Genomic DNA, 11,407 nt, shown 5'->3' on the forward strand with positions numbered 1-11,407 from the left:
TGACTCAGTCGGTTAAGTGCCTGCCTTTGGCTCAGGTCATGATCCCACGGTCTTGGGATGGAGCCCTACGTCGGGCTCCCTGCTCAGCGGGGAGCCTGCTTCTCCCTCTCGTCCCCACTCGTGCTCTATCTCTGTCTCTCTCTCTCTCAAATAAATAAATAAAATCTTTAAAAAAATAAACAAAAGTATATTTTTAAAAAGCTGAAATCTGGCACCTGGGTGGCTCAGTCGTTAAGCGTCTGCCTTCGGCTCGGGTCATGATCCCAGGTCCTGGGATCGAGCCCCGCATCGGGCTCCCTGCTCAGCGGGAAGCCTGCTTCTCTCGCTCTCCCACTCCCCCTGCTTGTGTTCCCTCTCTCGCTGTGTCTCTCTCTGTCAAATAAATAAATAAATCTTAAAAAAAAAAAATTAAAAAAAAAAAAAGCTGAAATCTAAATTCAGCTTTTGCAGACCATCTGCAGACCAGTGGAGTAAATGGGGACCCTGAGAAACGTCATTTGGTGGGAAAGGAAGCCAGGCCCTCTTGGCAGGGCCTAATTGCTATAAAATGGACGGAGGTTGGCCTGCTTGAGTGAGGACAACAGTGAGGATGAGATTCCTAGAGTGCTTGCTGTCATGCATCCCTTAGAGAACTTGCTGGAAGCTACAGCCCCTAGGAGGAGGTTATCTGCCACCTGTACCAGCCCAACTGTACTCTAATTTTCCTTTGATGGATCACCCCCACTTCCCAACACCATCCTTAGCAGTGGTAATAATTCAGGTACCCTCCTTTCCCCACCAAAGGATGGGCCTAGAGTCTAAACTAAAGATAGTGAGATTGAATCCTCGACCTTGGCTCAAGCTGTTGGGAGAGAGGCCTCTCTTGCTGCTCCGTGGCTTAGCTATCAAGACGTAAGTCTGGTGTTGCCAGGGGAATCCTGCCTGAGAAGGAAGCAGGTTTCCTGGAAACTTAGATGGAACTCCCAGATCTAGACGTGCCTGAAGCCAGCAATATTGACTCAGTTACATGAGCCAAGAATTCCATGTTATGTTTCAGTCAGTGCCAGTTGGGTTTCTGCCACTTCCATTCTTGTTCATTTGCCTTTGCCCCAGAAGAAAACAAATTGATTCATTCAACCAGTATTTATTGAATATCGATGCTCCTCCCTCTGCTGGGTGATGCTGGGGACAATAAAGTGACCATGACAGAGTTTGTCCCTCCCCTCATGGCAATCTCCGTCAACCAGAGAATAAACAATCACAAACTACTTAGCAAAAATGGCAGCACTTGCCATGAAGGAGGTGCTCGGGGAGCTACAACAGAGGCATTGGTGATTTGGGTAGTGGGATCCGGGAAGGGTCCCCTGAGAAAAGGACTTTAAGTTGACACTGAAAGATGCGCCAGGAATCAGCAGAGTGAAATGAGGTCAAGGGCTAAGGGTCCCTGTACACATGTCCAAGGGTTTCAGGGCACCCCCAAGTCTCAGCAGGGCTCAGAAAGTTGGTAAAAGAGAGAAGGAAGAGGTAAAAGAGAGGAAGGAGGGAAGGTTGAGGGAGGTGGGAAGGGGAGAGGTGAGGCAGCCATCCAGACCACAGCCGGAGGAAACAGGAATGGGAGAAGGAGGAGGAGGCCGAGGCGTGCACGTGGCCTTCCCTCCTTGTTCCTCACAACGTGGTGTAGAAATACATGGCTATCAGCATCACAGGGAGCTGGATGAGGAGGCAGTCAGGTGAGGGGCGCTCCAGCCCCACACCCACATCCCCCCCTCGCCCATAGGCTTCCCGCCTCTCACCGTCCACATCAGGATGGCAAACCCAAACCACGAGATACCCCACGTGTAGCTGTCGATGGCATGGCCGATGTGCTCGAAGCAGCCCTGGGTGGGGGGGAAATGGGGGTTTGAGGAAATGCCCAGTAGGGCTAGCACTGAGGGAGAGTCACTGCGTGCCCTTTGGAAGGTCACTTCCTTTCCCTCAGCCACGCAATGGGGATTGTGGCAGTGTCTACCCCCAGAATGGTTTTTGGGGAGCCAGGGGTGTGATGTTGAACCCAGGCCCCACGCAAGTAGGTACTACCCTGGCGGTGGCTATGACAGTCTGAGGGCAATTTTGTGCAGAGCTGGCTTTCCATGCTGCCCACAAGTTCCAAGGGTTTGAAATCTGCCTTTAGGTGCGGTGCAGTTTTGATACGTCCCCATTTAGGAAGGAGGCCAAGTGGGGCCTGAGCCTCACAACAGAGTCGCCTTCAGGTAGACCCCTGCCTCGACTTGGAAGCACCCACAAACTAAGGTTGAGGGTGCGCGTCCTGGAGTCAGGCAGGACTGAGTTGGGGGCCATCTCCGCCATTTGTTCGCTGTTAGGGCCTGGGAATGATTCTGGCTCTCTGAGCCTCAGTTTGCCCATCTGTGAGGTGACAATCTTGACAGCACTGGCCTCTGAAAGTGGTCGTGGGGAGTCCACGAAATGACGCATGTGTGCACTCTGCCCGGAGCTGGGCTTCAGAAATGGCCGTCGGGCTCTGATAGCCGTCGTGGTCGGTGCAGGTCCCCACTCCGTGACACCTGATCTAAGACGTGTGGCTGAAGGGCCCCTAGGCAGCCGAAAGCAGCCAGAGGGACTGTTGGAACTGGTTTTCCTCCCAGTCTAACCTCCTCTGGTTTCTCTCTCTGCCTCTGCACTCACTGGTTAAAGCTCCTGAAATCCAGTCCCAGCTCCATCGCTCACTAGACAGTGAACTCAGTTTCATCATCCTTAAAATGGGCTCATTAATCATATTGCACCTCACAGGCCGTGGTGGGAATTAAATAAGACAAAGACTTAAAGCCCTTAGAAGAGTGCCGGGCACCACGTAAGGGCTCAATGCACGTGGTTACTATGGTTGTGGTGCTACCGCTGTGATTCCTGTTGCTCTTCTTCCCAGACGACCTGAGAAAAGTGGCAGGTGCCAGCTCAGACCCTGGGCCTCCCACTGACTTGCGGAGGGAGCAGGGACAGGTGGCAAGAGAGTTGAGAGAGCTGGAGAGACGGGAGAGAAAGAAAGAAGCCAGAGAGGGGAGGAGGAGAAGAAAGTGGGAGGCAGGACGAGACAGAAGGACCAGGGGGGCCGGACCGATGCACAGACAGGGGAGCTGCAGGGAGGGGACACACCTTGGTGAACAGGTAGTCTGTGTGGCCCAGGCGGCAGCCTTCTGCACTGAGGGGGATGAAGTTGCCAGTCCGCCGACAGCACAGTGGGGGCCAGGGGAACACCACCTCCGGGGTGGCTGCCCGGAAGGCTGATGTGAAGTTCACCCAGTCCATGGGCCCGGATGTGCCACAGCACTCTTGCTGGAGAGAAGGGGCGGAGGGGGGCGGGGATCAGGCAGGCTCTGGCTCAGAGAGGACAGCCACTCGCCTGAGGTCCCAGAGTGAGGAAGGGGCCGACTTCCCATGTCCTGGGCCTCGAAGTGGGGGGCGGGCAGTGTCTGTGCGTGTGAACAGGGAGCAGAAGATATTTGTCCCAGCACCAAGAGTCTGATGGGGGGTTTGAGTCAAACCCACACTTGTGACTCATTTTAAAATTCTTTTGAATTAGCTGTCAACAAAATCTGAGGTAAATGACGCCAAAAAAAGGATTTCTGGCTTTTTTCTGGCCCCTGTGGGTGTACAATTAGTGGCCCTGAATGATGAAAACATCGGCTCCTTCACATATGAGTTCCAATCCTGGCTAGTGGTATGACTTGAAACCAATTGGGACCTCACTTCCCCTTGGGTCCTCAATATTCTTCTCTTCTGCCATATCACGTTGGGTTTAATTAAGAATGTGGCTTCTGGGGCGCCGAGGTGGTGCAGTCAGTTGGGCGTCTGACTCTTGGTTTCTGCTCCGGTCATGATGGGTGGTGATCTCGGGGTCGTGGGGTCGGGCCCCATGTTGGGCTCCACACTTGGCACGGAGTCTGCTTGAGACTCTCTCTCCCTCTCCCTCTGCCCTTCCCCACCCCCTGTGCACGTGCATGTTCTCTCTCTCTTTTACTCAAATAAATAAGTGAATCTTAAAAAAAAAAAAAAATAATGTGGCTTCTGGAAGCTGGTGGCCTGGGTTTGAATCCTTCTGGTTCTATGACCTACCAGCTGTGTGACTTTATGTAAGCCACTCAAACTCTTACCTTGGTTTCTTGATGGCTAAAAAGCTGATCTCCCTTATGGGGTGGTTGTAAGGATTAAATAAGCTTTAAAAGTGCTTCCAACAGTACTAAACAAAAGTTAGTGCTCATTAAATGTTCATTATTATGATTAAGAAGGTATCTGTAATGGTTAAGAGCAGGGTCTCTGGATCCAGGCTGTCAGACTTTGATCCCAGCTTACCAACCATGTGACATTGGGCAAGTGATGTTCCCTTTTCCGTTTTCTGGGCCTGTCTACTCATCTGGAAAATGGCCATGACCAGCCCCACCCCCCAGAAGAACCACAGGAGTGGGTATCATCTACCAGTGGGCATAATGGGAGGCCCCTATCTACTTCTGTGGTCAGAGCCCCAGGTCCTCCAGCCCTCCCTACCCCCTCACCACCTCATCTCCTCATCCCCCCGCCCCGTTGTCTACCTCAATCATGACACGGTCCCAGAAGCGAGTCAGTTCCTGGCCCTGGTCTGTGTCTGCACTGTAGAAGGTCAGCATCTGCTTGGTAATCAGGGATGGGTTGGACACCATCTGCGGAGGTCCAGGAAGAACAGGGTCCAGTGGGGCCGTGGGGGAGGGGAGGTCAACCTCCACTCCATCCCCAGACTCAGACCCAGACCCTTGCCACTCTTGCCCCAAGTCATGCCCCTCCCCTGGCCTCTGCCCAGCTCACATAGTCGCGATGAGTGTAGGACGTGATGCAAGAGGCGCACTCAAAGATGTAGATGATGAGCATGAGCACCAGGTACTGGGGAGAGATGGAGGGAGAGACAGGGACCGCCCAGTCAGGGAGAAGCCTGCGGGGTCACACCCCCTCAAGGAAGGGTAGGACAACGTAAATGGTAGCATCTATGTGGTGGGTGTACACATTGTTCCCTGTTCAAGTCTTTCACCTTTTCTGTATGTTTGAAATTTTTTTATAACAAAATGTTAGGGAAAAAATGAAATCAACAAAATATGTAAAGTATTGCCTGAAATTACTATTGGTCTGGACGCAGTAAAATAAATAACTACTATAGGGGGGGAAAAAAAGACATTCTTGAGACAACCAGAGACATTTGAACACAGACTAGGTACTGCAACATAGACATGAAGGAACTTGGGTGAATTTTGTAGGGCTTAACGGTGGCATGGTTGTTATGCATAAAAACAACAAAAAAGCTCTTTCCTCGCCCCTCACCCTCTCCCTTAAAGCAACAGGGGGTGGAATGTGGATACGCCAACACCTCTGCCAAAAGATAAGATGATGGAGCACAACATGCCCCACTGCTCTCAACAATGTCCTTATCACTCAGAGAAATGTGCACTCAAGTATCTATAGGTAAATGATTGGGTGTCTGGAATGCACTTCAAACACCCCAGAAAGAACAATGTGGGTAGGCAGAGGGTGGAGCCGAGGGGACCAAGCTGGCCAGGCTGTGCTGTGGTCGATATTGTTGAAACCAAGTGACAGGTACGCAGGGTTCATGCCATTCACTCCACTCTATGTTTGAAATTTCCCATAATAATTTTTTTTTAATTCTGTGTCTTAGTTAATGACAAACTAATAGGGGAGACAGACACAGACACAAACCTTTTTTTTTTTTAACTAGTTGGCTGAGCTTTTAGGGCTTTGGTTAAACTGTTATGTCAGAGAATTACATGCAGGAAAGAAAGCAAAAGAGAAGGAAAAGACCCTTCCTAAGGCTCCATCTTACTCACAGTAAAGCCAAAGTCCTTATCAAGGCTGGCAAGACTTGACTGATAGGCCCACCTTCCCTTTCCTGCCCTCATCTTCCATGCCCACCGCCCATGGTACCCCCCTTCTCTCCGCCCTCATTGCCTCTCCCTCATCCCCACCCCCTCTTGGCTCCGGCCACACTGGACTCCCGGCTCCCTCTTGCTGTTCCCTCCCCCAGGAATGCTCTTCCTGCAGACACAAGGCACACTCCCTCACCTCCCCCAGGCCTCCCCTCCCACTTCCCCAGCTCCAGATCTCCCTTCCCTCCTCACTGTCCACTGTCGCCCCCATTGGGGGTATCCTCGCCTTAGGGCAAGGGCTTTTCTGTTTTCTCTCTAGATAGCCCCAGTGCCTAGCGCGGGATTTGGCCCATGGTTCTTGCTCCATCAACATTTGTTGATTAAATAAGCAGCTGCTCCCGGGTATCTAAGAGGCCCTCAACTATGGAGGACGCACAATGTTGGCTCTATGTCGGGGGACCGGGATCAGAACTCCTGCCTTCCCTATCACCTGGGCTGTTGGCTTCTTTGAGACCCAGTTTTCCTGTCTGGTAAATGGGCAGAGAAGCACTAATTCCAGAGAGCTGCTGGGGACATTGAGAGAGCTCATTTTCTGAACTGCTTAGCCTAGTGCCAGGCACATGAGCGGTCCTTGGGAAGTGTGGGTTCTTGCTGTGGTGGTTATCACTGGCAGAAATGAAGAGCAAGGGGGTGCCTGGGTGGCTCAGCCGTTAGGCCTCTGCCTTCGGCTCGGGTCATGGTCCCGGGGTCCTGGGATCGAGCCCCGCACTGGGCTCCCTGCTCCGCGGGAAGCCTGCTTCTCCCTCTCCCACTCCCCCTGCTTGTGTTCCTGCTCTTGCTAACTCTCTCTCTGTCAAATAAATAAATAAAATCTTAAAAAAAAAAAAAAGAAAAAGAAATGAAGAGCAAGGCTCAAGCTGAACTGCTCAGGCTTAAATCTTGACTCCCGTCACCCACTCGCTGTGCAACCCCAGGTAAGTGACTTCACTTCGCTGAGCCTGTTTCAACTCTGTCACATGGGCTCACCATGATGACGGTATCTCCTGGTGGGCTGTGAGAGTAAATGCACCCATGCATGTAAAGCATTTAGAATGTAATGAGCACTCCTGAAATGGCAGCTGTACTATTATTGTTGTTGTTGTTGTTTTGACAGAGCTCATGTGCACAGACTCTGGGGACCAACTAGCTGAGGTTCGCGTCTCAGTCCTGCCACTCAAGAGCCGTCCTCCGGGGCAGAGCGCCCTTCCCTTCCTCTCTGTGCCCCAGTTTTCTCTGTAGACTGAGGGTAACAGCTGAGCCTGCCTTACTGGGTTATGGGAAGATGAAACAGAGTGACTGCCACGAGGCCCGAGTGTGGCACACGCTGGACACACACTCGCAGCTGTGCCGGCCGTGCTTGCAGTGACTCTGCGGTGACCATCTCTGTGCCCGCCCGGCCCCATGCCCTCCTCCTAGGGCCTCACCGTGAGGATCATGGACCGGCGGCGGCACAGTGCTGCGCCCACCCCAAAGCTGGCCACCACGAAGAAGGAGAAGCCGCAGAAGATGGCGATCCAGGCACCGGCGAAGACATCATCCTTGCCGGAGACGCCCATCAGTGGGTACACGCGGTACTGGTCGGCTGTCACCCACACCGTCTCGGCAAACAGGGCCAGGCCCGACAGCTGGGCAGGGCAGCAGGTTAGAGAGGGCACAGCAGCCAGGGCCGCGGGACTCTCCCTGAGCAAGTTCCCCTCCTGAGCCTCCGCCGCCCTCTGTAAGGTGGGCACGTCCGAGGGACAAGGACGTCACCTTCCATGAGCAGGGACGGGGCTGGGCAGAGGCCAGAAGGGAAGGGCTGCCCAGCTAGATCCCTGCCCCCACCCACGGCCCAGCTGCCCAACACTTCAAGGATACCAGGAGATGCCACATGAGAAGCCCAGAGCGCATGACTGGAACAGAGGAGACGCTCCCTCGGTCACCCTGCCTTCCCTCAAACAGTGTTGTTATTCCCGAGCGGAGGAGTCTGGCCAGGGCCAGAGCAACTACAAATGCATCAACCCTTTGATCCAGCGATGCTGCTTGCAGAAATCAATCCTACCCATGCAGGAAAATCACAAACCCACAAGGTCATTCTCCGCACCTCCGTGTCAAAGGCACCACCATGCCGCACAAGGCAGTGCTCTGCAGGGGTGGAAAAGGGCGGGGAGGCTCTCTGAGGACTCACATGGAGTGGCCTCCAGACTATGGGAGCGGGAGAAACAGAGGAGCACAGAACAGGATGCAGAATGAGCTACATTTGGGACAAAAAGGGAAGAAAATAGGTTCCTATTTGTATGTGCTTAAAGAAATGTTGGAGAAACTAAAAATCTAGGTACCTATAGGGATGAGAGATGGGGAGCAGGGAGAGGGGAAGGCTTCTCAGTGGATACCTTTGACCCCAATCAAGCTAACCCTCATAGGGCACATAGTGTGTGCGCGCCCCGCATTAGTCCTAGTAACAGCTTTCTGTGTGATGATCCTTGTTACCCGCTGCAGGGCACTATTCCTGCTAAGGCCAATACAGACAGTAACCACACGTGCCAGACTCTGGTCTGAGCCCATGAATCCAATAACTCATCCTCTCGGCATTCCTATTTTCTCTCCACCTACAGATGAGAAAACCGAGGCCCAGAGAGGTTACGTTGCTGGCCCCAGGTCCCACAGTAGAAAGAGGCAGCGTTGGGGTTTGAACCCAGGCTGTCTGGCTCCAGAGCCATGTACAGGTATCATATTTTAAAAAATTAACTATTAATGAAATACTATGGTTAGTATTCATCATTATGGGAGTCCTGGGCCCTCGTCCCCACCCCCAGGCCTGGGCTGTCCCCTCCTCCCCACCCACCCACTGGGCTCCCAGCACCGGGGGAGGTCTCACCAGAATAATGATGTTGCCCACCACCAGCAGGCCCACCACAACCGGAGACCCTTTCTCTGCCTCTGTTGCTGCAGATGCCATGGTCCTGCCTGGGACACGTGAGCAGGAATGAGGCCAGGCAGAGGCCAGGATGGGAGGGCAGCCCCAGCCAGGCCCACCACCCTCCCTCCACACCCCAGCTGCCAGTGGATGCTCCCAGCTCTCTGCTGGGCCCAGACTGGTACTGAACGAATCCTCCCACAACCCTAATGGTGGGCCATCTTACAGAAGAGGGAACCAAGGCTCAGGCAGGGCAGTTACTGGCCAGAGCTCAGTGCTGGGCTCCCTGCACCTCAGAGCTTCCCAGTTTCCCCTGCTCATCCAGACCCCCCGGAGCCCCTCCTCACCTTCTCTTTCCGAAGCCTCTGTGGCCAGGCCTTCCCACGGTGGCTCCCTATATATGCCCAGGCCCCTCCTTGGGCCAGTCTCCAGGAAGGGGGAAGGGTGTCTGGAGGAGGAGATAAGAGGTCAAGCAGGCCGACCAGCATGGAAGAAGAGTTTTATGAGCACCAACCACCCCCAACCCCAGTGATTTATAGACCTGAAATTCAAGATTGTGCTAATGTCTGGCTGCATGAGCAGGGTGATGTGCCCAAGGCTTCCGGCTCCCAGGCTGCCGTGGTGGTGGAGGAGGAGGCTGGGGTTGGGAGGGTGAGTGTACCACTTCATCTCTCTCCTTTGGACGTGGGCCTTCCTGGGAGCAGGGGAGAGATCCAAGTTGGATCCACATGTGAATCCTGAATCCCAGAACTGCGTCCTGTGCTGGCGGCTCCACATCTCAGGCTGGGAGCCCAGGGGGAGGTCCAGACAGAGACCCCAGCGGGCTAGGTCAGAGCTGGACCTAGACAAGGAGGTGGGGAGGAGATGAAGGGGCAGGAGGAAGGGCAGCTCAGAAGGCTGATTATATGGCCATAGGCTGAGGGGAGACAGTGGCTTGAGATGGGTGGGTGAGGGGAGTTCCAGATGAGTGTATAAGGGGGGGATGAAGAGAGTGTGCTAGAAAAAGAGAGAGGGCACACGGAATGGCCTTAGTGGGAGAAAAGTACCCCCCCCCCACCCATGCACACAGACAAAGCAGGGCCACAGTGAGGAGCCATAGGTGGAAATGTCTTCAGGCTGCAGAATCAGAGACCAAGGTTGAAATCCCAGTTCTGCCTCCTCTGGGCTGCGTAACTTGGTATGTGTGTTTGCCCATCTGTAGAATGGGTATCATCGGCCGACTCGCCCCAGTAGCAGTGGGAACTGAGCGCAGGGATATGTGCAAAGGATGTCCTCTGGCTTGGAGTACAGCAAGAGGCCAGGCGGCACCAGCAATGCTCCCAGGGGCCCACTTTTCCTCCGATGGTGCCCCCTAGTGTCACAAGGCTGGTTCCTCAGGTGAAAATGGCTTGGGGCACCCGGTCCTTCCCCAGAACTTCTCAAGAACCAAGGCACTGACTGTGTTTTCTCTCTGAGCTGTAGCTCCCTTGGTGCATGTGAAATGGGCAAACAAATGGAACTTAAAATTTCAGTGTTAAGACAATGGCTTGGTAATAAAACACATGAGATGTGTTCCGATTAAAATTAAAATGAGTAATTTTTTAGCCAATCCACTTTAGATTTAAGATAGTTTTTCTCTGTTGATTTACATTTATATTAAGGAGTAATAAGAAAATTTAAGTAATAACGTACATGACCTGTCAAGTACATTTTATGAGCTTTAGCTAAAATAACTTGGTAATAATAGGGCCATGCTAACAATATGAAATACTTTTATTTTCAAATAGTTGGTAACTGTTAGTAGTTGGAAGTTATATAAAATGTCTCAGCCTTTTGGCAAGATCAAGTGTAAAATGCCTGGTAAAAGCAAAAAGTTATCATCAATGGGGCATTACTGTCACCAGTCATAAAAGGGGTCCATTTTGTTCTAGTGTGATGTCAAAGCCTTTTTAAAAAAATTTTTAAATAGATTTTACTTATTTGAGAGAGACAGAGAGAGAGAGGGAGAGCACTGAGGGAGAGGGAGAAGCAGGCTTCCCACTGAGCAGGGAGCCTGATGTGGGGCTCGATCCCAGCACCCTGAGATCATGACCTGAGCTAAAGGCAGACGATTAACTGACTGAGCCACCCAGGTACCCTGTTCTAGTGTGATATCAAACATTAATTTTCACGATTCTTTCTTCTCATTATATAAGCCAGTCTTCAAACAATACATGTTGAAGTGCTAATTACTTCCTTTAAAAAAATCACAATGCTGGGGTGCCTGGGTGGCTCAGTCAGTTAGGTGTCCGACTTTTGATTTTGTCTCAGGTCATGATCTTGGGGTCGTGGGATCGAGCCTCCCACCCACCTGTGTGTGCTCTTTCTCTCTAAAAAAAAAATTTTTTTAAAAGTCACAATGCCAAGATCTCCTAAAGAGGACTCTTGCCTATCCATGATTATCCTGTGATCCAGTCACTTGTCCCTGGGAATCCCCCCATTTCTGTCTACCAAATGCTCTGAATATATTCATATTAGTCCCAAGCTGGAAACCACCCAAATGCTCCTTCCCAGTAGAATGGGTAAGTACATTATGGTACATGCATACAAGGGATACTATTCAGCAATAAAAGGCAAT

At 52.2% G+C, this 11,407-nt stretch overlaps 1 protein-coding gene across 4 annotated transcripts; it reads right to left on the minus strand.

Moving 5' to 3' along the window:
• Positions 1-444: 444 nt before the first annotated feature.
• On the minus strand, positions 445-10,759 carry UPK1A (uroplakin 1A). 4 transcript variants are annotated; one of them, XM_035023776.1, is made up of 9 exons: positions 9,353-10,759; positions 9,159-9,259; positions 8,773-8,861; positions 7,340-7,540; positions 4,810-4,884; positions 4,560-4,667; positions 3,127-3,306; positions 1,773-1,856; positions 445-1,689 (listed from the first exon to the last, which is right to left on the minus strand). In XM_035023776.1, the coding sequence occupies exons 1-9, from the start codon at positions 9,586-9,588 to the stop codon at positions 1,645-1,647; spliced, it is 1,119 nt and encodes a 372-aa protein (XP_034879667.1). In that variant the 5' UTR covers positions 9,589-10,759; the 3' UTR covers positions 445-1,644. The 4 variants fall into 4 exon arrangements, with proteins under 4 accessions (XP_034879667.1, XP_034879666.1, XP_034879665.1 ...); XM_035023775.1 differs by having other exon boundaries at positions 445-1,856; XM_035023774.1 differs by having other exon boundaries at positions 1,599-3,306.
• Positions 10,760-11,407: the final 648 nt, after the last annotated feature.

The sequence above is a fragment of the Mirounga leonina genome, unplaced genomic scaffold (genome assembly GCF_011800145.1).
Source record: "Mirounga leonina isolate KUSES-001 unplaced genomic scaffold, KU_Mleo_1.0 Mir_177, whole genome shotgun sequence".
Taxonomy (NCBI): domain Eukaryota; kingdom Metazoa; phylum Chordata; class Mammalia; order Carnivora; family Phocidae; genus Mirounga; species Mirounga leonina.

Coding starts and splice junctions, on each gene's coding strand:
- UPK1A (XM_035023774.1), bottom strand. CDS start 9,588: ATGTGGAGCCGCCAGCACAGGACGCAGTTCTGGGATTCAGGATTCACA. Junction 9,260..9,352: donor AGCACAATCTTGAATTTCAG/GTCTATAAATCA, acceptor CTCCTCCTCCAG/ACACCCTTCCCCCTTCCTGG. Junction 4,885..7,339: donor GCCGGTCCATGATCCTCACG/GTGAGGCCCTAG, acceptor ATCTCTCCCCAG/TACCTGGTGCTCATGCTCAT.